General features: G+C 58.0%; 1 protein-coding gene across 10 annotated transcripts in view; it reads left to right on the top strand.

Moving 5' to 3' along the window:
- RBFOX3 (RNA binding fox-1 homolog 3) overlaps positions 1 to 24175 on the top strand; it is a 458111-nt gene that overhangs the window by 356435 nt on the left and 77501 nt on the right. For 4 of the 10 annotated variants that reach the window (XM_042967874.1, XM_042967865.1, XM_042967872.1 and 1 more), the window contains exon 1: positions 23789 to 23851. The exons of 4 other annotated variants lie outside the window; for them this stretch is intronic. In XM_042967874.1, coding sequence (XP_042823808.1) covers positions 23801 to 23851 — 51 coding nt within the window. In that variant the 5' untranslated portion in view covers positions 23789 to 23800. Of the gene's footprint in view, positions 1 to 23785; positions 23852 to 24175 lie in introns of those variants that run through there. 2 more of the 10 variants (XM_042967864.1, XM_042967866.1) reach the window with 2 other exon arrangements.

The raw sequence follows: 24175 nt of genomic DNA, 5'->3' as shown, positions 1-24175 counted from the left end.
GTGAGTGCCAGGTGCAGACAGGTGGGCAGAGGGGGGCCCCCAGGCCTGCAGTGGCGGGGCGGGGAGGGGGGGGTTGCTGCTACAAAGTCTGATTGTGACACCCCAGCAGTCCTTCTGCCCACGGCGACAAGTGTTCCCGCTGTTGCTGGGGTGGAAGGCAGGAGGGGGGCTCTTCTAGCCCATGAGCACCTGTCGGCAACACCAGTTGCCTGTTGACACGGTCTCCTGGGTGCGAGGTGGCTGTAATGAAACCTCAGTGCCCCCGTGGCAGAAGGAGTCTGGAACCTCACAAAACAGCAAGGACACGCGTAAACCAAGGAGGGAGGGGAGCGGACCCCAATCACAGGCAAGCCCACTGGCCGCGGGGTCCTGGGGAGGGCCCAGCCCTTGTCTTCTGCCGTCATTTCGTCCTGCCCACTTGGGCAGTCGCTACACGCAGGGCCCTGGGAAGAGTTGCAGGTAAACAGTTTGGGACTTGATGCTCTTGGGAAAGGACCAAACTGATGGATGGAGACAAAGGTGCCTGGTGCGGTTGAGTCTGGTGGCCTTTGGGCTTGCTCCCCTCCCCACATCCTTCCCCTTCCTGGGAGATACAGGCAGGGAGATGCACCCCACCTGCCCCGGCCACCCCCCAGCCCCAGTCTGGTCACAGGAGAAGGGGATGCTGTCCGGATCCAGGCTGAGGTGACATCCACATCCAGGTCCCAAGCAAGTGGCAGGGAGCCGGGGGCAGGGGGATCTTCTCCTGTTGCTACCCCTGTCCCATCCACACCCTTCCCAGCCTCCTCAACTGAGAACTGGGGACTGTTGGAGATACTTGTGGCTCCCAAAGAGGAGGGAAGCAGGGACCTTAATGGTAGCCACGCTCTGCAGGGCTGAGGAGGAGGGTGTCTGGATTTTCTGCTGAAAGAAGCAGGTTCTCTGAAATCTAATCTCTGCAGCTAATGAAGAACGGGGAGTTGAGTGGGCAAGTGTGGGTCAGGGAGCTAGGGCGGCTGCAGGCAGGAGGCAGGACCTGGCTTCCAAAAGCAGGGTGACAAAGCAGGGGTCACCAGGAAGGAAGAATTGGGAGCAGAAGCCAGGCTGCAGGGGAGAAGGGAGGAGCGCCCAGGGTGGGCTCAGCGGGGAAGAGTGGGGAGTGGGCAGGGCCTCCTGGGGTCTAGACCCCTCAGCTGGAGGATACGAGGAGAGAGGCTGGTGACAAACCTCAGTCAGGCGCCAGAGGACCCCCATGCGCATCTTCAGGGAGCCCGGGGCCTTGAAAGTTTTGGAGAATGGAGAACAGAGACCCCGGGCCCTCCACCCCGGGGCCATTTTTCTGCCATCCCGTCCCCGGTGTGGTTAAGGATCTTCAGGTGAGGCCATGCCCCTGGGTGTTTGTCAGTTCCTCAAATGCAACAGAACTCAAGCCGGGAGGGATGCTGGCTGGTTGTCTCTGAAGGCCGCAGGGCACCAGCCCCCCCCTCCCCCGGTCCAGCCTCCCCACGCCCAGCCGTGAGCTTGCTACAACGTGGACACCCTACGTGGGGTGCTGAGCAGGGGAATGAGTGGATGTCAGGGGTTCACAGAGCACAAGGCAAGCACCGTGAAGTATTTTCGAGGCAAGCCTGGCTATCTGAGCTGCCCCTGGTTCTGGCGAAGGCATTTTGAGACGCCGCACCCAAGAGTGGGAAGGACATACGGGCAGCAGGGAGTCAGAACTGGGGAGTGGCCAAGGCACAGCCCTGCCGGAGTCTGAGGACTCTCATTTCGGGGTGTCTGTGGCTGAAGCCCCCCCCCCCCCGCATCCCGCCCCGGGGGTCTGACCCCAGGAACACGGCACCTGCTGTCTGGGTGCTGCGCAGGGGTTCTCCTGAGCCGCTGACTGGCCACGATGCCCCCTCCTCCGGGCCGCACGCCAGCGTTCCCCTGGAGCCGATGCATCTGCTTGGCCGAAACCCGGGTCCTGCTAGCTGCGATTTCAAAACTTAATTACGGAAAGAAGTTGGGATGAAGGGCCTTCCGCTTGTCTTCCTCCGCAGTCGCCCGTCAGCAGCCGGGATGTGGAGCATCCCACTCGCGGCTCCGGAGGGCGAGCAGGGAAATGCGGCCGGCGTGGGTGGGGTCAGAGCGGGGCTGCGACTTGCTGGGGTGAGCGTCTTGGTGCAGCCCCGTCCCTCCCCCACGCCTGACGCCCACAGCCCCCACGGGAGACCATACGACCCCCTTGCGTGCACGGCTCCACCTGCCGGGAAACCTCCTTCCCGGAGCTGCCTGTCACCGAGCCCTCTGAGCCCTGCTCCTAATGTGCACATTAGGCGTGTGGGCTGGTTGAAGGGCTGGGGAAGGGCCGGACAACCTCCAAAAGTCAGTGTCCGGAAGCCCAGGCTGTGTGCTGCAGCTCTTGTCCATCCCTGCACACCCCCAGCGGGGCACGGGATGCAGGTGACGGGACAGGTGGACGTTCACGCATCACCTACCTCGGCCCTGCTTCCTGAAAGGTAGCCTGGCATCATGTAACCAGAACAGCCGACCCTTTGACTCCGTAATCCCACTCCCGGGACCATGTCCTCGGGAAATAACTCAAAGGAGGAAAAAAGCTTGAAGTGCCAGGATATTTATAGCAGCGGAAGCAGCCCCACCGGCTGGATCCTACCTGTCCGGCAGTCAGGTAATAGTTAAGCGAATTACGCAGCAACCGCTCGATGGGATATTATGCGGCCTTTACACCTGGCACACAGGAAGACTCGATACAGGGAAGGTGTCTTTGAAATATCATTAAGTGAAAAAGTAGGACACCTGATTCCAACTAGGTAAAAATTATAATTACACAGAGATAAAGCTCAGACGAGGCCACAGAGAAATGGAGGCGGTGGGGTTAAGATGAAGCAGTCGGGAGGGTCTAACTCTGAAAAGAAATAGAAAATAAATAAAAATGAACAGGAGAAGAATCTCCCTCGAAGCCCCCAGCCCCATGTGCTCTGGGGGGAGCCGCGTCCGTCTGTCCCATTTGCTGCTGGTGGGAGTCACGTCCATCTGCCCATTTGCTGCAGGGGGGTGGGGGGGGTACGTCCGTCTGTCCCCTTAGCTGCCAGGGGGGAGCCACGTCTGTCTGTCCATTTTCTGTCGGGGGAGGAAGAGCCACATCCGTCTGTCCCATTACAGCACCCCGCTTGCACCATGGAAATGCTGTCCTTTTATGGGCAGTGTGAGCCCAGCACACAACGCCTCTGGCCACCTCCTCTGGCATACACTTACGGAGCAGGTGCGGTGTGGACACTTGTGTGGGACACCGGGAACACGAGTGGAGCGAGTCCCTGTGCTCACAGGTGTGATGTGCAAACGCAGAGCGAGGACATCCCCCAGCCCTGGTGGGGGGAGCGGTGTCACAGAGTGGTCCCTGCAGGAGGGACACCCGTAGCTGGGTGGCCTGGGCAAAGAAGAAGGGAAAGACTGTGCAGACAGCAGCCTGAGGCAGGACGCAGGGTGATGTCTCACTTGGTGGCCGGCAGGAGCAAAGGGAGACGAGCAAGCCCAAATGTGGGGACGTGGCCATGGACGGCTCTCGCTCAGGCACCAGGAAGGGGCATCCCTCCCTCGAGGCTACTCGATTCTGCTCGCCTGGGATTGACATTCCACGAGAAGGCCAATGGCTGACTGTTTTTTTGGACAAAGACACCACGAGGAGGAACCAGCCAGAAGCTGGAAATTGCCCAGAAAGGGAAGTCAGGCAGTGGTTGGAGACCCCAATGGAAAGGAAGCCAGTGCCTCTGTCTCTTACCCTTCTCGCTGCCCCCAGCCCCTGGACGCCACTGAGCCTGAGGCTCACCCCTGCTTGCTGTCGGCTGGGCTGATGAGGATGTGTGGCAGCACTCAGGCCGGCGGAAGGGACCGGAGCCGTGGTGCTGGGCCCGAGTCCTGTCTCGAGAGCCGCAGCGCAGGGCCTACAGATGGGGACCCTCGCCTGCCAGGCAGCGCCTGGGCTCCGCTGTGCCCGCGTGGTTACGGCTGCACTGGCAGAGGTTAGAGCAGATTTTCTGCAGAAACAAGGCTTTCCCCAGAGCTGCAGGACGGAGACGGGATAAGAACGGAGGGGAGACACCAAGCCCAGGCACAGCGGCCACGCCACCTCCCACGGGCGGGGTTTCCACGGCCGCGGCTCCCACGGCCGCTGACTTGTAGCCCACGTTGTTTACAGAGAGAGGCAAGACGTTGATTAATTGCACAACTAAAGAATCGTTTCCTTGATGCAGGGGCAAGACTGGCTAGATTTGAAGGAGCTGAAGATGGAAAAGGAGAGGCAACAGGGTGAGAGAAAGAGAGCACTCACGGGGTGCCTGGGGGCCCAGGATGTGCTGGGAGGAAGTTCCACAAAGGCCGGTCCTCCCCCAAGGGCAGCACTGAGACTGGACAGATTGACCCCCCTACAAAGAGACTTCCTGGCTCAGGACCCGCGGCCGCAAGGGAGAGGCACCCAGGCAGGTCTGGGAGAGGGGGCTTTCATCCAGAGCACTACCCCAGTCACCAGGAATGGCCTGGGAAGCGTCCCAGCTGAGTTCGCGAGGCGCCACGACCGGCCCCATGTCAGAAGCAGTCAGGCCTCGCTAAGAGCAGGTGTCAGGAAGGCACAGCTCCCAGGGCATGTCTGACCAGATACGGACTCTGGCCTTAGTCCGTGAGTGGGGGGTGAACCGAGGGCTCTCTCAGATCCAGCAATAGCCTTAAATACACAAGGAAAAAGGTTTTAACTCCGTGCCTATCACTGTGACGTGGGAGGGAGCCATGGTAATGACCAACCCTGATGTGCAAGATCGTTAGGTCACAGATGATAATCTTATTCATACTTGGCTCTGTTTTCTTAATTAAAAAAAAAAAACCTACTGATTATAATAATAAGAAGTACTTTTAGTCCAACAAATATTCATGAATAATGAACACCCTTAGGGAGATTGGAGAAGAAAAGTCATGTGGCTCTTTTTTCTTGAGGTGAGAAACTCTGGGTTTCAAATCTCGGCTGTCTTAGTCTAGATTTTTTGCCCCGCAAAGCAGAGCCTGAGACAAGGTCATGTGTGCAGGAGGCGTATTTGGGGACGTGATCCAAAGGCAAGGGGGCTGGAAAGAGTGAAACAGGGAGGGAGGGAGGCCGATCCAGGGATGGATTATTGAGTTGAGTACAGGGCACAGGGGGGAGGGGGCTCAACCCCAGTAGGACTTCCTTGAGGAGCCATGTTAGAGGCACCTCCAAACTGTCCTCACAGTGGGCAGAAGAAGGGAGTTACAACCAGCCACCAGCCACCGTAGCCCGCTGGGAGGGTTGTGCCACAGGCTGTTAACTTGCAGGTACCTCCAGGTTTGCTCATGCGTTGCTTTCTGCAGACCTCGCGCGTGATGGTAGCCTGGGGTGGGGGTGGGGGGGCAGAGGTGTGTAAGGCAAGGGGCCATCAGGTTATACCTGGGGACCACTGGTGGCGGCAGCAAAGGCTAGGGCAGAGAGCAGACCAGAGGGGAGGTGGAGATGGTCCGGGATGCGAGAAGCATGTGAGTCGGTCCACTTCCTGAGCAACACCCCCACATCCTATCCAGTCCGTCACAGACCCTTCAAGGGGGCAGCCAGCCCCAACCACCCTTAGGAGTCAGCGCTGTGTGTCTCCTTTGGAGCTGAGCCGGAGACACGTCACCACGTCCTTATTCACCACGGCACACCTCTAGCACCTTTGGGACGTCGTGCTGCGTCCTGGATCTGGACCCCTCTTGCTCCGGTAGACATTAATATACGCTGGCTCCACGTCCAAAGAGGACATTAAATCCATTCCCCCTTCTTGGTGGGAGGAGCAAAGGGCATGGCAACTTGCCTTTACGTAAACTTCAAGGTGAGGTTCTCTAAAAACTTCACTGATGTGGTAAGTCACGGATCTTCTAGAGTTCAGCTCTCACCCCCGACACGCGTATGTCCTCCCGGGGCATCACGCTTACCTCTTCCTGCCCAACTGACCCAGTGAGCATCGTGTCCTCAACGTGGTGGACGAACGTGATGTTCTCTGCAGTGTCAAAATGACCCAGGACCCTGCAGGTGTCGTGGTAAAGAAAACAGAGTAATTATAGCCCTGTGGCAAGTCGGTAGATGTGCGTCGCCGTGCTTCCTGTATAAAAGGAGAGAGCTTTTGTGACCCCTCTTTACCGATAGATTGGGAAGAACACGTTTCTCGTATCGGTGACGGTGTACCAAGTAACGGAGGCGGTGTTGGTCAGTCCCAGGGATGAGCACGTTGCAGTCTGTGTTTGGAGACTTGGTTACATGCGTGCTAGCCCGCCATCCTCCACCGTGATTCATCTGGTCCTTACTGGGGAATTGGGACCTCCACCCTCGCCTTCTTCAACTCACTGATAGTGGATCTAATCTCCCAAGTTTTCCTGTGCAGGGTCGGGGGAGGGGGGTCCCCAGGGGTTGTCACAAACCTAATTGGCACCAGCGATGGGCCCCTTAGCCATCTCTGATCTTTGACCACCCAGCTCTAGACTCCCTTCCAGAGGGACTGCCTTAGCTTGGTTCCCCCCGGACACCGGGCTCTGAAGGAAGTTATGTTTTGGGAAGTGCACAGGAGTGAGGGGCACCGGGGATAATAAATAGGGAAAGAGGGAGAACCAATCCGAGGGCCTGTCCTTGAACTGATCGCCAGTGTGGGAAACCAGAGTGGTCCCGAGAGGGAGCTTATGAAGAGCCAGGGATGAACCCACCTGAGGGATGGAAGAGGGAGCATTATCCTCTGGTCAGGGGCTGCTCCGCGCAGCCCGAGTGCCCTGCAGTCCCAGGTTTGTGCGTGCAGCACGATGGCTGAGTGGGGGTGGGGGGGGGAGCCTGGGTGGCCCTGTTGAGCTGGACCGCAGAGTCAAAGACGTGCAGTGTGCTAAGGGGAGATGCCGCCGGATTGCAGCCACGCGCAGCTGGCTGCCGTGGGAAAACTGGAGTGAAAAAGTGGGTGGGAGGTGGGGCATGGGAGGTGTCTGACGCCTGGGCTCAAGTTGGGAGGCCTTGGGCAGGTCCCCTCTCTCGTCCCGTGGGTAGCACTGGATGATTAGTAGCCATTCTCAAGGGGGCGTGAGAATCACGCAAGGTGGTAGCGGCGAACTATACAGCTGTGTCCCTAGCGTAAGAGATTTACAGTCCTTGTGCGTGAAGGCGTCACCTTGCACGCAGCCCCAGAGTTTCCCGGGGCTGACTCTCCCTCTGATAGTGCTCTGAAGGAACCTGGGAGGCTTATCCGCTTTCACTGGGACGAGAGGTCCCCGTAGCTTAGACAGCAGGAGGCAGCACATCACATCTCACACGCACCCCAGGGTTTGGGCTCCTCCCTCCGGAGTCCTCCCCCATCTGGCTCCTCCCTCCGGAGTCCTCCCCCATCTGGCCCCTGCCCCCACTCCACCCCCTGTGCCAGGGAAGCCTTGTCAGTGCCTCCAACAGCACCCAGGGGACCGAGGGCATTCTCCCAGTAATGACTGCTGCTATTTCAGAGACGTGTGTCACCACCCCAGGATTGTGACAGCTCAGTGAAGCAGGCAGGGGAGGAGGACGAGACAGTCTCTGTTGAGAGGAGGTGGAGCATCTGGGTCGTCTGCTGCAGGGGAGGAGGTGCCGAGGGGGCCTGAAAGTTGAAGAAGTTTTAAGCAAGTTTGCCGAGTCTGCCCCGGGCTCTCCGTCAGTCTCCCCCAGCCTCCAGTGGAGTCAGAAAGTGTGGGGGGAAAGGAAGCATGTGGGAAGGGGTGAGGAGGCAGAGAGATGAGCACAGCCCTGGGGGAGCATGGAGGGACAGGGGCGGGAGGAGTTTATAATTGCAAAAATGTGAGCCTCTTGTGGAAGCGTTGTACCTGCTCTAGAAAGTGATGGAAATCTCTGGAGAGGATGGACAGAAATCATCAGTGGCCCCCAAAGTCCGAAGAGCCTGCACACCAACAGGTGCGTTCAGGACCAGGGACAGCAGCCTGGGCGTCTTGAGAAGCCTGTTTGGCTCCCAATCCCTGGAAACCCCACCTGTGCTCTCGGCGGGACACGTGGTTGCCTGCAGCGGGCAGAGTTAGCCATCACTGGTGCAGCGGGAAGCAAGATACCCCCTAATGCCTCCCCTCTTCCACTTCTCCCACTCCATACACCTCCCCACATCCCCCTCTCCCGGCCCCTTGACTTTGGAGCCAAAAAGGGCAGCTGCATCCCAACTGGGAAGGCAGGAGAGTGTACTCCTGGGTGGAAAGAAGGGCTCCTTGTTAAGACAGCACTTCTCAGGGGCTCCTCTGTGGCTCTGCTCATGGCTGAATTGGATCAAGATGGTTTTGCATAGCACTTTGGTTTTACGTAGCACTTTGTGCCTTCATTTTGTGATGTTTAAAGAAAAAGAAAAACTAGGAGAGGATGGGAAGAGAGGAGAAGTGGAGCCTCAGGGAGAACCGAGGGCTGGAATGGGCACGTCTTGAGGGACTCAGGGCATGGCTGCTGGCCCAGCTGCCCACTTCCAGAGATGCCTAAGGACGCATGGGTTTCTTTGGCCTTGGCCTCCCCCACATGGCCTCTGCGGCTTGTCTCTGCATAAGGCAAGGGTTTGGGGGCTCGGACCCATTCACCAGGTCAGTTTTTTGGGGGGTAAGGGGGTTTATCCCTTTCCCCTAACAAAAATTTGCTCTCTGTGCAAAGTTCCCTTTTGGTTTTTTTGTTGTTGAGTTGATGTGTGGGTTTTTGCCAGCCCAGCAAAGCTTTCTTGGCTTCAGCAACTCCCTGTGGACGTGCCCCGTGAAACCTCATGGTCCAGCTCACTGCCCCCCTCCCTCGTACAGCAAGAGCCAGATGGTGTGGAGTCACAGAGCTCTGCTCCCTCCCTGCCACCTCCTGGGTACACCTCTGCCCCTCTTGGCTTTCTGCTGAGGCAACTCCTGCTGTTTATGTCCCATGCCCGATTGTGGCTCCATCTCGGGGGCTTGTTTCCTCCTTTTCTTATATTTACCCCCAGATTGGGGGGCAGCATTAGTGACATGGCCGACCGCCATAAGGGGGCTTTGGGTCTCCCGCTGGAACCTCATCCTCTGACCCACTGGGATTGGCCATGGCCAAGAGCACCTGTCCTGCGTGCTTGCCACTCTCCAAGGGCCCTCCGGTGCCTCTCTCCATTTCCAGCTGACTGACACCTTGAGCACAAACCATGAGACTGCTTTGTTTACGATCTGCACACAATGCTTTGGCCATTTGCCATCTCGCTGAGCCTTGGGCAACAGTCAGGGTACTCTTCTCCCCATTTGACAGAAAAGGGATGCTATGTAGGATTGTCCAATAGAACTTTCTACAGCCATGGAAATGTTTGATCTTTGCATTCAATACACTAGCCACTAGCCATGTGTGACCACTGAGCACTTGAAATGTGGTAGTGCAATGGAAGAATTACAGGTTCGCTTTTATTTAATTTCAATTGAGGCTTTAGAGACTTAAGAATATCTACTTACTTTCAGAACAGGGACTAAACCAAGCTGTTCTGACTCACCTGTTCGCACCCAGAGGTCACTGGCATCTCAAAGTCTGCTGCTGGGTTCAGACACTCCAAATGTCTGGCCTTCACCTCTTCCTTGACTCTCACCTGGGCTAATTTCCCTCTCTAGAGAGGAAAGGTCTGTAGCTCAGTGTGGTGGGGCCCCCAGGTACTCCTGCTGTGATTCTGATGTCCACCCTGGCTGGGGGGAGGGCACAAGAAGTGAGAGCTATTGGCGCGATGGGTCCCGGTGAGACGACGGCGTGGCAAGAGCAGGTGGGAAGCCCTCTGAGGGGCGTGGCTTGCTTCCCACCGGCTTACGGGGGAGGGGGTGTCCCCCAGAGCGGCTGGCGCTTGACTGAGGCCACTAATTTCCTTTTCTGTTTTTCTTAAGTTTATGTATTTATTTTGAGACGTAAGAGAGCGAGCAGGGGAGGGGCAGAGAGAGAGGGAGAGAGACGGAGAGGAGACAGGGCGTGGACAGGGCAGAAGCTCTCCAGAAGCGGCAGCCACTCAGGGAGCTTGCCTTCTGGTCTGGTCCGGCGCCAAGAATGACCAAGGCTGCCCCCCATGACACTTGCAGGGTGACAGCTCACCCCACACTCTCCCGTCACAGAGCAAGGCCCCCAGATGTTGGAATCACGCGGCATACTGAGAAACTCAGCAGCGCGCAGCCAAGTCATAGATACACGTGGTCTTGGTGGCCTCGTGGAGGTTCAAGACCCGCCCCGACCCCCCTGCCTGGAGATCTCTCTGTTGGGGCACAAGTGTGGGAAGAGAGGATGCAGAGAGACAGTTTCGTTGTGTTTTCTCCTTCCCTTCCTGCTTTACAAAGAGACATGGGAAGGCCGTGAGGAGGGGTGTCCAGTTAGATACAACCCCTTTGGCCACCAAGACTCATGATTCTAGAGGAAAGGAGGGTCCCCGTGCCCCGGCTGCCTGGAAGATATGTCTGTTGAAAAAGGTATCTGTTTCCTGGTTTGCCCTGGGGAGAAGAGTGCTCGAAATAGCACCGTTGGAGGAAGGCGTGGGGAGTGAAAGAGAGACACACACCAAGACAGAAAGTCAGAGAGAGACAGAGACAGAGAGACAGAGAGAGAAGCCCAGAGAGAGACCGAGAACAAAACGTGGCCACCCCTCCACGGGAGGGCTGCAAGTCTGCACACGTATCGTCTCTGCTTCTGCTCCTGTGGGAGAGAAACGCAGCTCATGGGACCCAGCGTGGCCCCCATGTCTCCACGCTGCCCGCCCCTGCCCGACCCCCCACGTGGGCTGAAGCCTTGAAGCAGAAACCAAGGTATCATCCATCGTCCTCCTGGGCTGAGCAGACACCAAGAAGGAGCCCTGACACCCATTGCTTCGTTTCCAGCAGGTGTCGGTCCCCGCGGCCCCAGGGGGTGGTCTGCGGCTGGTCTCCACCTGGTGGCCCCAGCGCATTTCTCGGGCACACCCCTCACCACCAACCAGCGTGAGTTCTGAGAATGCAAACAAGTTTGAGCATAAGCCAGAACAAACAGTAATTAGGAAGGTAAATCCAATGCAGAAGTAAGCAGAATGCATTTCAAATTCAAATAAGAATATTTGTGGACTCTCTGCTCTTTCTGAATTATCAGTGGAACGTTCCACTCCATTTGCACAGATAATTGAGAGTTAACTGTACTTTCTGTACCAAGGCCTGGGAGATGACCAGGGCAAGTTCGGTCCATCTAGGTAGAGAGAGAGGAAATTCATCTGGCCACTGGGGAGGGAAGGGACCTAGAACAAAGCCTGGCTTTTGGAGGCACTCAACAGATATTTGTTGAATTAATCGGCATGATTTATTGAGTATGTACCACATGCCAGCTCCTGTGTGTACAGAACGTCTTTGAATGTCCACAACCTTTGAGGGAGATACGGCTGCCCCATTTTAATAGATGCAGGTCAGTAAAACTCAAGCCTTTGGGCCACTTGCTCTGAGTCACATGGCTGGTCAGGGCAGAAGTGGGCTTGTCTCCAGGTCGGGGTGACTCCCAAGCCCGAGTGTGCATCACTTCCTACTGGTGGAGGGTTCTAGAAGGACTGAGGCTGTGTGTGTGTGTGTGTGTGTGTGTGTGTGTGTGTGTGTGGCAGGAGGCAGGAGACATGGGGTTTCAGTTTTCCTACAAGCTCAGCTCTGCTTCTGCTCCTCAGAGGGAGAAGGGGGCAGTGACTCAGTCCCCACGTCTCGGGCTCCACCCCCCACCCTGGGATACTCTCTCCCGTCTGTTTCAAGAGAAGGCCTCCATTTCTTCTCCATTCCGTGAAGTGGGGAGAATGAGATGTACCCTCCTACCTCCTTCTCCCTGCCTTCCTGGGGGCCGGGGTGTGGAGTGAAGCTGAGGGTGTTCTGGGTGCCCGAGAACCCATCTGTCCAAAACACTAGGATGATGACGATAATTATCGCCATGCCCAGTATCACTGGAATGGAATTTCCAAGTCCCCTCATTCTACGCTGGAGAAGAAAATCAATACACTCCCCCAGGAGCCGAATGCAGACAGGTCCAGCCGTGTGGGAGCTGGCTGCTGGGACGCCTTCTCCCAGTGCAGGTTGGGAAGCAGAAGGGCCAGCCATGAGCTAAGCCCCAAAGCCGAGCAGTGCCTGGGGTGTGCATTTCCTTGTCCTGTCCTGGGCAGGAGGAGGACCAAGAAGGAAAGCCACCGTTGGCTTCTGGGCGTGGGAAGCCGCTGTGGTAAAATGTAACAACCACCCAGTCCCAGACAGCAGGACTGAGCCAGCGGATGGCTTAAACAGAGCAAACCCCACTGCTGGACCTCTGCGTTTGGGGTGGAACAGTCAGCGTGTGCTTCCCGCCAGCACCGACTTGTGTTTCCCGGGCCCCGCCATGAGAAGGGACCCCGCTCACTGGCCCCACCGCGGGCCAGACACTGTCACAGGCGGTGGTGACAAGGAAGAGAGGGCAGACGCAGCGCTGAAGATCTGGTGCCCCCGCTCGAGACCCGTGCTGCCCAGGCACATGCGTCCGTGTCTCACCTTCCTGCAGCCACGTTTAAAAAGCGACAGGAAACCGGTGCGATTCATGTTAACAATATACTTGATGGAACCCGACCTATCGAAAACATTCCTGTTTTGGTGCATAACCAGCCGCACCAGTTTTCATTCGTTTTGTGGCACAAAGCCTTTGGAATCCAGCTTGTGTTTTGCACTGGGGGGAGCTGGTGGCTCTGGCGTTAGACAGTGAGGTGATGTGCACCTAACTTCCCGGCAGAACTCCCTTTCTCAGAACGAGGCTTTCCTTATTGGAAGCCCCCTTGGGCCATCTGGCGCCCGGGATCCTATAGAGAAGCCAAGAGGAGAACGCAGTTCAAGTCCATTCCTGCCACAGCAGGTGTAGGAACGAAGGTTGCATACACCGTCTGGAATATGCACAAAGTTGGTGTCTTCCTGAGAAAGGGATCTCTCTGATTTCTCTCTTATCAGTTTTTTGGTTCTTTTTTTTTTTTTTTTTTTTTTTTTTTTGCAAGGAGAATTGATCCAGCAGACGGAAAGAACACCAGATTTTTTTTTTCCAGCGCGGCCTTCTGTCTCAATGATCCTTTTCGCTCTGCTGGTGATGATGGTTCCTTCTCCTTCGTATTCTCTCCCGCCTTCTCCAAACCAGGCTGGGAGGCATCAGGGCTGCGCTCTCCAGCCCAGAGCACCTACTTACCCCCACTGATGTCTGGCCACCTTCCTGTGTGCCAGTTTGAGCGATTGTCCTTTTAAACTGCCTCCAAACAGGCAGTGAAGCAGCTATTTTGTCCTCCAGAGAAGAACCCAGCCAGCTCAAGCCTCCATTGACCCTCTCCACGGCATTTACTCTCCCAAATACAATTCCAATACAGTAAAGATTCTGGTCTCCCAGCGTGGATTTCCAATTACCCACACTCGGCCAAGTGGCAGCCACTTCATTATAATTCTGTAATTGCCATATAGAATTCCTATAAATTTGCTGTTAATTTTTAACCACTGCATCCTTCTCTTAGAAAGTGTAACAATAATTTGAAAATCCATAGACGATATTTTTAAGTGGATAGAGGCAGAGTGGGGGGAATAAATCCAGTGGGGGCTAGGTCTGGAGAAAAATCCTATGTACATGCAAACGTTTTTTCCTAATATATGGCGTGTTGGTGGCAGCGGGGATTGATCAGAGTCTGATCCAGGAAGATCCTGCTCTTAAATGAGAATGGCTTTGCACACGGGCTGCTTCTTCGTTCTCAGGCGCATTCCCTGCCCCCACTGGGAGGTAATTTACAAGCCCGGCTTCCGAGTGTAATCTTCCCGCATTGTACTGCTCCACGGTGCCTCCCCGAATTGCAACACGGACCAGGTCTATGAAAGATGCTTTGGAGGAACCGCCGCCCCCCCCCCACCGCCGCCCCCACCAAGCAAGTGAAGACCCAGGTGCTAAGCAGAGAAATTAGCCTGCCTTTCAGGAGATGCTAACGAGGCAAGTTGGGAGGGGATGAGGTTGAGCCAGGAAGGAAATTGCAGAAAGGCCCTGCAGAAGCCACGGGGACCAGGGACTAGCAGGGAGACAGATCAGGTAGTCCTAAGAGCAGCCGGCTTCTCTTTGCAGTGTGTGTGTGTGTGGGGGGGGGGGGGGGGGGAGGGGGGGTGGCTCAGGTGGTCAGAAGATGAGACAGCCTAAAGAGAGACTGCACCCGTGAGAATGTGCAGGGTCTCAAGGGGGTCTCACTGGCTGGGCAGGATGTTTTGGTAAAAGGTGCTCTCAGCGGGGCTAGCGACCAGCCACCTCCAGCGAAACAGTGAGGTCATTTACAGCCATCAGCACCTTGGCTCAGGAAGGCAGGTAGGCAGTGCTGGACGCCCTGGTCTGGCTGGAGTTGTCCCTGGTCTGCAGGTCCAGTGCAGAGCCCTTCCAGCTCTCCTTCCCAGCTGCCAAGTCTAGTCCCCGTCCCCACTCTTATTAGAGAAGGGGGATATTGGCTCCAGGCTGGGAGGGTTATCAGGCGGCAGCAGCGATGAGAAATTGGGCCACGGAGCGATTTGAAGGTCCCAGTGTTTGATCTATTGCGGGGCTGGCTCCTTGTGGCTTTGCTGCCCCCGAGTTTGGTGACCTGAGAGAATTAAAGCTGCCTTAAATACAGTCTCTGTTGGCTGTATATTAATCAAGCAGGAATCAAAAGTCACAGCATCCTAGGGAAGTAAGAAAAGGCACAGACGGCTCCCTCTCTCCTAATGCAGCAACTCTCAGCGGGAGGAAAGCCTGGGAGCTGCTAAGACAGCACAGGCCCTCAGCCTGCCAGCTTTCCCCAAACCTCCCTGCCAGTGAATTCTCAGAAACCTCGTGTCTTGGAACTGGAAGGTTGTGTAGATGCCAAACGGTGCTGGACCCCAGTGCCAGAGGAGATCAGGAATGAGGAGGGCTTTTCCCCCAGGTGTGGCAGGGAGCAGAAGCAGGGAGGGCCAGCAGGGGAGGGGGCCCCAGAAGAGCCTCACACCTGAGGCCCCCGAACCTCCACCAGAGATGTCCTGCTTCTCCTGCTCTTGGCAACCTTTAGGGAGCCTAATGAGACAAACAGCGTGCACTGCCCCTTTCTCTGCTACATTGTACTCACAGTGGGCAACAATTCATACAACTTTCCGGGTGTGTTTAGAGCCGCCGGGGGAGGCTGACACTAGCTAGGGTCCTGCCTGCCTTTCCCTCCTCCCTCCTCCTTGTCTGGGCTCACTCCCCTCCAAGCCTGGGGAGGGACCCCAGATTGGGCTTCTTTTATGCTGGCGTGTGGGGAAGAGAGTCTGTAGGTAAGACTCTGTTCCTTTGCTTCCTGGCAGACGGGCCTGTCCTCACCCCTGTGCATCCTGGGACACGGTCAGCTCCCATGAGGCTTCCATGAAAACCCTCCCCGCCTCCCACCACCAGCCACCTCCCTGCTCCATCACCTCAGCTCCTGTCTGCAGCTTGGCACTGGCCGCCTGACACAGTGCACCCGCCTCCCCTGGGCCATGCGCTTTGCCAGGACAGCACTGCCTCTCTGGGCCTTTGCTGCCTTGGGCTCCTAATGAGCTTTTAATGAGCTGATGCTTTGGCTTTAAGGGGCACAAGGGGGCAGAGGGAGAGTGGAATGCCAGCCTCCTCACATTCTGCTTTCTGAGGCCTTGAGGTTGCTTTTTAACTAGCTGAGTGCTAGGGCTGGGGCTGCAGGCAGATGCTTGATTAGGTCTTGCGGACTCGTTCAGAGTTGGGAGGACCTGACTTTCACAGTCCTTGGGCCCTGGGTGACTCTGTGGCCATCACTCCCTCTTTACAGGGCTTCACTGCATCTGTCCTTTTGTGGCCTCTCTGCACCCAAGGCTGGAGGAAGGGGCAATGGTGTCTTTGTCGAGTAAGATTTATTTTAACTGATGGCAAAGTGAAGAGGCCAACTCTTTTAATTGCTGTCTATATAAAGAGGCAGGAAACACAAGGCTGGGCCCTTGCCGCCTCTCTCCCGGGCAGCCCGGCCCCATCCGCTGTGGATGAAGGAACAAACCTTGACCCCCTTCCCATGGCTGTCTGCTTAGCGGCCCCCGATGCCTTGTTTCCCCAGCTCAGTCCTAACTGAACTTGACACAGATTCATGCTGGCCACAGCCATGGGAGATTCCCAAAGTGCCGCCCACGTCGTGTGCACGGTGCTCCCTTCTCAGCACCTGAAGCGTGCCGTGCTGCCATTGGGGACCCCTTCCCTGGAGCACACAGCCTTGTTCTACAAGTTCTGGTGGGTGACCCCCCGCCCCTCCTGGGAGTTAGAGTAGGGGACAGTGGCCTCGGCTGCTGGTCCAACCTCCCCCTTGGCCCTCCTTCAAGGCTTTTTGCCTTTGAATAAAATTAAAGCGGAAAGGTTTGTTGGAGACACAAGGCAGAATTTCTTGACAGTCCGGGTGATAAAAATCTGAATGGACTCCCCAGAGAGATGTCAGGGTCTCCCTCAGTGGAGTGCTTCAAGAAAAAAATTTCCAATGAAAAGACAGCGCCTGTCCCTGAAGGCTGCAGTGACTGCCAGCTAGAAGGCAGAGGACTGGACTGTATGATTCTGAATTGCCTTCTGGCTCCATTGACCTAACCTTGTGAGCCCTCTTTTCCTTTCAAGCAAAGGAGGGTGAGCTGAGAGCAAGGGGCTGGAGCTGTCCCTGGTGCTGAAGGGCAGCCATTGGGGTGCGGAGGGTGATTTTAGTGCTTTACCTGGGTGGGCTCGGTGGAGCAGTGAGTTATGTAGGGTTTCCTTTGCCCCGCAACCTCTGACAGTGATAAACCTGTAACACGAGCCCTGCCCTGGCTGTTGTTGGTCATGTCTGTCCTGGGCACCCAGCCATCCAAGGGCATTTCATTGGTGGGCAGTAAAGAGCTAGAATCTTCACCTCCAAGCTGATACGCAGACTTCCCGTGCCTCTCAGGACTCTTTCTTCTCTGTGACCATTTTTGGCGTTGGCACAGGGCACCAAGGAGACATGCACAGATTTAGGTAGGACGGGAAGACTCCCCGTGGCAGGCCAAGCTCAGAGCGCGGGACGAGGATGTAGGAAACCAAGCGTCTCGTGGCAGATCAGCTAGGAACCCCGTGGAAGGTCTGCCTCTGTCCAACAGCCGCTTCTCTCCTTGGCTTGATCATCGGGTTCAGCAACCCTACTGAGTTCTGGCGACCTCCTGCCTAATGAGAAAGAGGAAATTTGAGATAATTGCTGTGCAGCCTGAGCAGTGGTGTGATTAGTAAATGCCCAAGCTATTGCAAATGACGATTACATTAACAGATTTGGTTTGGGGTTGATCCTGTTAGGAGAGAGAGCCAAGTGCTAATGATGGGGACACTCACAGAATCACGTGAGCCAAGCACAGTTGTAGGAAAGAGGCAAGAGGTTCTTGAGAATCTGCAAGCCAGCAGGCTTCATTTCCAGCCCAAACCCTGCCTCCAGCTAGTTGTGTGACCTTGGGCCACCTCTGTGACCCTAGAAGTGCCACCGTAGACCACATGGGCATTATCGTACCTTCCCTGTCTGCCTTGTGAGGATCCAGCGAAATGAGACAACGTTAAGCGGTGTTGAAAAAGTTAAGAAAGCACTGAGCAAATGCGAGGTATTGTTATAGCTGGGAATCAGTAATGACAGCAAATCGCCATTTTTTCCCCCTTGGACACTCTCGTTCCTGGGATGTTTAAGCAAACATTTCAGGTTCTTGAAGCTTTCTATCAGAGACAGAAATAAAAATTCCGCTCCCCTTCCTCCTCCGGCTTGTGTGGGATTCTGGGGCCAATCCCCTGAATGGTGGCTTGGCCACAGCTGGCACCATAGAGCACAGGTCTGTTTCTCCCGAGCTCTCTCAGCCCGTTCTGCCTCCTTGCCAGGAGCTCATGGCCCAGATGCAGCAGGAGCCTGCAAAGAGCTTCTCAGAGCTGCAGCTGCCGAGGCCTCTTACCCACCAAGCCCCAAGGTAGAGCTTCACAGCACTGGCTGCTTTCAGATGTTCTCGTTGCTCTGTGATGAGCTCTCTCCCCCGCTCCAGAAGAGGAGAAGGCAGAAGTCCTGGGGGCTCATTCAAAATAAATAAAGCTTGGCAATAGTCCTGAGTGGAAAGAGCAGAGCCGCACGGCACCCACAGCCCCTTCTCTGAGCGCGTTCCTCTGGCTCCCGGGCCCCGAGGGGAGGGGAACTTGCCAAAGAAAGATGTGCTTATAACCGCAACCCCGTGCAACTTCTGGCTTTGCCTGTATATCTCGAGTGTGCCCTTTGCTTTCAGTCTTCCTATATTTATTCTGTTTAATTTTGCCGGGACAGGGTTGTAAGTGAGACGATGGGCAAGCGCCTCTTAATTAAACAGATAAATAAACTTCCTTTGCACGCCGGTTTCTACTCTCGCTGCAGTCTGCTGGGACCAGGGGGGACGGCACCAGTGGGTGTGAAGGGGGTGCTGCTGGGCTGGAAGGTGGGTGCTGGCCCTGGCAGCCCGGAGCGGGCCTGGCCTGGCTTCCCCTCTGCATTGCCGAATGCTCCGTGGCTCAGGGGTGTGGAGGGGCCCACGGGCGGGGAGCATCCCCAGCAACCCCTGCTCGCAGGCCTGGCTGCAAAGGGGAGGCTCTGGCTGGTGTGAGTGGGCCCTCTGCTGGACACCTCCAGTGTGGCCTCGTCAGCCAGGGCAGCTCACTCCCAACCTGGCCAGGAGCAGTCCCCTTAGTCACAGGGGCTGACCACCCCCCCCCCACCCCCCGCAGTTCTTCTGCTCTTCTGGGTGAATTGGACACATGGACGAGGCAGAAAATGCTCCCCCCCATCCCAAAGTAAGGAAGCAAGCCGTCACCTTTGGGGATCTGAGGGCTTCCCACATTTTACCTGAAGACAAAGGGCCTCCTGTCCTCAACCTGACATCTCCCCAGTGGTGTCTGTTGGAGGTGCCCCCAGCAGCCGGGGGCTTTCCCCTGACTCCAGTCCAGTTCCCTCAGCCTTGGAATTGGGGTGTGATCCCCCTGGAAGAGCGCTCAGCTGGTTGGTTCCCATGCAAGAGGCTTCTTGGGTCACCCCACCCTCCCTCGCACCCACAACGCTCCCTGAGCCATGCCCACCGGAGCCCACCCTACCGGGGAGACGCCACGTACGATTCTGCTGCTCCCGCCTCCTCGCCCCCACCTCCAGTGCTCATGCCCAAGCCTGTGCCAAATACCCCGAAGTTGGGGCAGGGAGATCTGGCTCTGCTAGAGCACGGAGCACGCTGTCTCTGTCGATTATGGCCCCGCTGCAACCGGAGACGGTGAGCTCACCCCTTGTCCTGGCACGCCTTTGCCAAGCTCCAGGCTGTCCTCCCGGCATAGGTGACGGCCGAGGACGCCAGCCTGGGCACTCAGAAGGGGAGAGAGGGGCAGGCCCATAGTAACGCAGCCCCCTACCCAACCTCCCTTAAAGGGATTGTGGGACTTCTCGTTTCCTGCTGGGACGTGCCTGACGGATGGCCCTGGGAATTTCCAAAGGATGGGACAAGCGTCACGGGCAGCACTGCACCAGATCATTTGACCACAGAGTCGTGCCCACCTTTTGTTAGTAACACGGGCCATCTTGAATTCTTTTTTGGTGTACCCTTCCCCAGGGAGACTCCCAAGTCCCCATGTCACAGAGGTGCACACCAAAGAGACTGAGGGTGTTTGCAAGGCTATGTGGGCCTGGGTCTCCCAGAAAGTGCGGGAAAGACAGGAGGGCTTCCTCCAGGGAAGGTGACACGGGGTGGGGGGTGGGGCAGGAAGGAGCCAGGAGATCTCCAAAGCCTTGGAACCATCCGGACCTTTTGAGGTGCCTCCTTGCCTGATATTTATAGTGGTGCCCAGGAGCGCAGAAATAATTACAGTTCAGTTCCTGCCTCCCTAACAAGGGCTTTCTCAGATTCAGGGCGAATGGGATATTTTTTTCCTTGGCTTTTTTTTTAAAGTAGTGAACATTAGCACTGGATTGACAGCCTTTCCCAGCGCGCAGCCTCCCTTCACCCCAGAAGCGGGGGTAGCAGAGCCCCGGGGCCCCGGGCCTCGCCAACCCACCACTCAGGAGGCACCGGGGGCTCTGGAAGGCTGGGAGGAGTTCAGTCCAACTGAACAGTGTTGCACGTCACTGTCTAGGCCCCGGAGGAGGGCAGGGTTCCTGACCGTCGGGATGGCACAGACTCAGACTCAGAGTCACCATAGATGTGTTCTGTGCCACTGGGGTGCTCCCAGGAGCACTGCTGGAGGAGCACAGGCCACTCTCCTCCTTTCTCCCCCAGCCTGTGGAGAAAACATGGTCTCGCCAACCCCAGGGGCTCTGGTTTCTTGTGACAGCTTCGCCCAGGCTTCTCAGGGCCTGTGTTTCCAAGCCCCTCTGGCCACCGTGGCCCACTCAGCATCAGGATAAGCCTTGAGGTGGGGGTGACAGGGCAGGGACAACGGCACTCATCCCTGCCAGGTGCCATTCCAGGCATTGGGGCGATGCTGTGACCCAGCCAGCAAATTTCCTGTTCTCCTGACCCTCAACTCTTGAGGGGGAGACCAGATGGGCTAAATATTCAGCGGCCTGACCGCCCCCACAAAGACAAGGCCCAGTGGACAGAGGCCTGTCTCAGTTTGCCAGCTAATAACTGGCTCAAAGTGGAAGCCACAAGCCCACGGCACAGCTCAAGAGGTGGTGGGCACACCAGCCCCCTGTCCTGAGGAATAAGCCGGACACACAGCGTTGTTCGAATCCTTCTTCTGGAGGTTTTTAAGATTCTGTTTTGCTGTTCTCGGTCTCCCTGGAGCCCGGGTGTGATTAGCTGGCTGATGGAGGCAGGTGTCCAGACATGCTCCCCGGGCCTGACGCTCTCTGGAGGTGAGGCTTGAAGCCAGGTGGCTGGGCTGAAAGGCCCCGCAGATGACCAGGTGCAAGAGTGCCCAAAACCATCCCGGCGCCACGGCGGGCATTCGTGGGGCCAACCGCTGAGCTCAGGGGTCCCTCTAGGTAAAACTTCCCTGACCCAACCCCAAGTCTAAGCTCACCCCAGACCTGAGCTGCCACTATCCTGGGCTGTCACAGGTCTTAAGCCCAATAAGCTGTGGTCTTGGCTTGCTTTCCCCACCAGACGGTACACTCACTCCTGGGCAGAGAATCTTGGGTCTGTAGCTCCAGCGCCTGGCGCAATGCCTGTCTGCACATAGTGGGTTCTCGATAAGGAAAAGCAGGAGAGGCAGCCCACAAACGGTGCCTCCTATGTGTTGGGCAATGATTAGGACACACTCTCAAATCCTCAGTGGGGAGGGAGAAAGCCTCGATCTCAGTGGATGCTTGGTAACAAAGGCAAATGAACGAGTGAATGATTCCCATGGAGAGTGGACGTGGAGCCCAGGGCTGGGGGGTGAATGCCACACAGATGCCCCAGATTCCTGAATGTCCTCCAGGGAACGAGCCGCTTGGGAGGCGACAACAGGAGAGAGGGGAGTCTCCTGAAACAGGAGGGCAGGACAGCAGGACTTGGGAGGCAAGAGGCCCGCAGGGCCACCCCTGCTCTTGCAGCCAGGGCCACTCTGGGGTGCCAGCCTCCACAGGACAGCCCTCTACCAGGTGTCCCCTCGCAAATGCTATACCCGGCCAGGTCCCCTCCCTCAGATGCCCCAGACCTCAGCGCCGGCCACCCCGCCACTGTCTCAGGCCCTTGGGGAGCCTCGTCCGGGAGACGAGCCAATAACCATCCAGCCCAAAGGCAGGGGGCTACCTCTGCAAGTCCACAGCCACGCCTGCGAACCCCACCCGTGGGAGGATCACGGAGTAGGACTCCGGAAAAGGGTCAGGCGAGCGCAACTGCTTGGCGGGGGCCGGCTCTCCCCACGGCAGTCCCTTCCTCTCTGCCCCTTCTGCTATCTGCCTGCCTCCCAGGCTCTGTACCCCTTTCCTTCTAAGGAAGGGACTGTGCAGGCTGCTTTGAGACATGAGGTGTCCAAGGGGCACGCATCTGCCTGCCTTGTTCAAGCCGAGCTTGCACCAGACAGTGCCTGGAGGGAGCCCATCCTCAGCCCATCCTTGTCCCCTCCTCCCTGCTTCCTCCTAAGTGACCCTCATGGACACGTCCTGCAGTGAGCACCCTAAGACGTGTCCTCGGACATCATCCACCCAACCTCTAGGGCAGGTGCGGAAATGCAAGCCCAGAGAGGACGAGCGACTTCCCTGAAGTCACAGAGCGTGCGAAGGGGCCTCCGTTTGCTTCTCAGGCTGGTGGTCATCCCATCCCAGGGTGGTCCTGGCCCTTCCTGTCTCCAGAGTAGGGGCTCGCTCTCAGAAGTGAAAGGGAAGCACGGGTGCCTTTGGGTAAGACAGGTGAGTCCAGAATTGGTGCTGGATATTTGGGATTCTCCCCTTGCCCAGGGGAGCATGCGTAAGTGGGACAGGTGGTTAGTCAGGTATATCTCCCTGCCGTCTCGACCTCGAACGGTGGCAAGGAGCAGAGGGTCCCTCACGGCCAGGTTCACCTGTGGCTTGTCCTGGTTAACTGAGCCTGGCCAGGGGCATCTGTCCAGCGTAAACGTGTGGCAGGCCCGCGGGGGTGTGTGTGGCTGGTGAACTACAGATTTATGTGCACACACACGCGCGCACACACACACACACACACACACACACACACACCTGTGACAGGGATGCTGCAGGGGACAATCAGGACCCGTGCCAGGCAGGGACTGGGTTCAGAGGTGGGTACATGTGCTGTCTTGCTGCATTGTGCGCGCACACCAAGTCCAGTGGGTTTGGGGATGGGGAGGGAAGGATGCGTTGTGAGCAGTGCCCCTTGCCCCCCCTCCCCCCCCCCATTAAATATCCACGAGACCATGTGCCTGTGGCAGGCCTACGGTGTAAATGGGGTCTGGGGGCCAAGGGGAGGGCGGGAGAAGCCCCCTGGGGCTCCAGCTGGGTTTCCAAGCTCTGGGCAGCCGAGAAGCGTTCCCCGCTCGCTCGGAAGCCTCTGCGTAGATGCCCTCATTACATCACCGACATCCCCGCCACGGAGCCGGCCTCGCTTATGAGAGGCGCCTCTCTGAACGCCAAGCAGGACGAAGCGCCTTCCGGTCGGGCCGCAGAGCCGCTCCTGTCCGCAGCGGCCGGCGGACACAGCGAGGCCGGAGGGAGATTCCAGACCCCGACCCCGCGGCGGGGGTGGGGGGGGAGGGGGGGCGGGGGGAGAGTGGGCGGCCGCCGGATTCGCGGAGGAGGAGGGCCGCGGAGGGGCCCGGGGGGGGGGGGGAGGGCGCCGGCGGGCGAGGGGTTAAGTGTGGGATCAGCTGTCGCGCCGTCGTTCCGGATTCTCTTCCCTCGGTGCGGGGCTCTGTTTGATGTTGGAGTACGCCAGGGGCTCCCCCTCCCACCGCTACACACGCGCGCACACGCGCGCACTCACACGCACACGCGCCACTCTTTGCAGACAGGGCTCCGGTGGCTCCAAAGTGACGGGCGCCCGCTCCCCCGCTGCCCTCACCCCTTCTCTCGCGCACACAGCCTACCGGGCCGTGTTCTCGCGCGCGCTCTCCCCAGCACCCCCGCCCGGGCAGGGGAGCACCGGGCAGTAGCGCGCCGCTCGCCGTCCATGCCTCCCTCTTGAGGAGCGCCGCGCGGGGGAGGGGAGGGCCGAGGAGGAAGAGGAGGAGGAGGAGGAGGAGGAGGAGACCGAGAGGGCGCCCGGGAGGCTGGGCGCGCGCACACACCGAGGGACGCGCGGAGGGTGCGAGCCGCGCAGCGAGCGCAGAGCTGCCTCCGGCCGCCGGGCGCCCCCCTGCCGCCCCATGCTGTGCTCCATGGCGAACTCGGGCTGCCTCCTGCTGTCCAACTCCGGCAGCATGCTCCCGCACTCCGTGCCCTGCCCGCCCGCCTTCCTCTACCTCCAACAGGTAAGCTGCCCCCGGCCCGGCGCGGCCCCCGGCCCGGCGCACGTGCGCCCCGCGCCGCCGCCCACCCCGCGCTCGGCCGCCTCCGCGCCGCCGCCGGGGCCCCGCTGCGCTCCCCGCGTCATGGCGCCGGGGCCCGGCGGGGGGAGCGGCGGCCGAGCGCGGGGTCGCCCGGGGCGCGCGCGGCGCCGGGCGGGGGGCCGGAGTTTGGGGCGTCGCTCGCAACTTTTCCGAAGGCGCGGGAGGGGGCGGCGGGCGGAGTCTCGGGGGAAGCCGGAGGGGAGGGGGCGGGGGTTCTCGTCGCCGCGGTCACTTTGGGGAACTTCG

This window comes from Panthera tigris, chromosome E1 (assembly GCF_018350195.1).
Source record: "Panthera tigris isolate Pti1 chromosome E1, P.tigris_Pti1_mat1.1, whole genome shotgun sequence".
NCBI lineage: Eukaryota > Metazoa > Chordata > Mammalia > Carnivora > Felidae > Panthera > Panthera tigris.
Note: the sequence above shows the minus strand (reverse complement) of the source record. Positions and strands in the feature narration are given on the sequence as shown.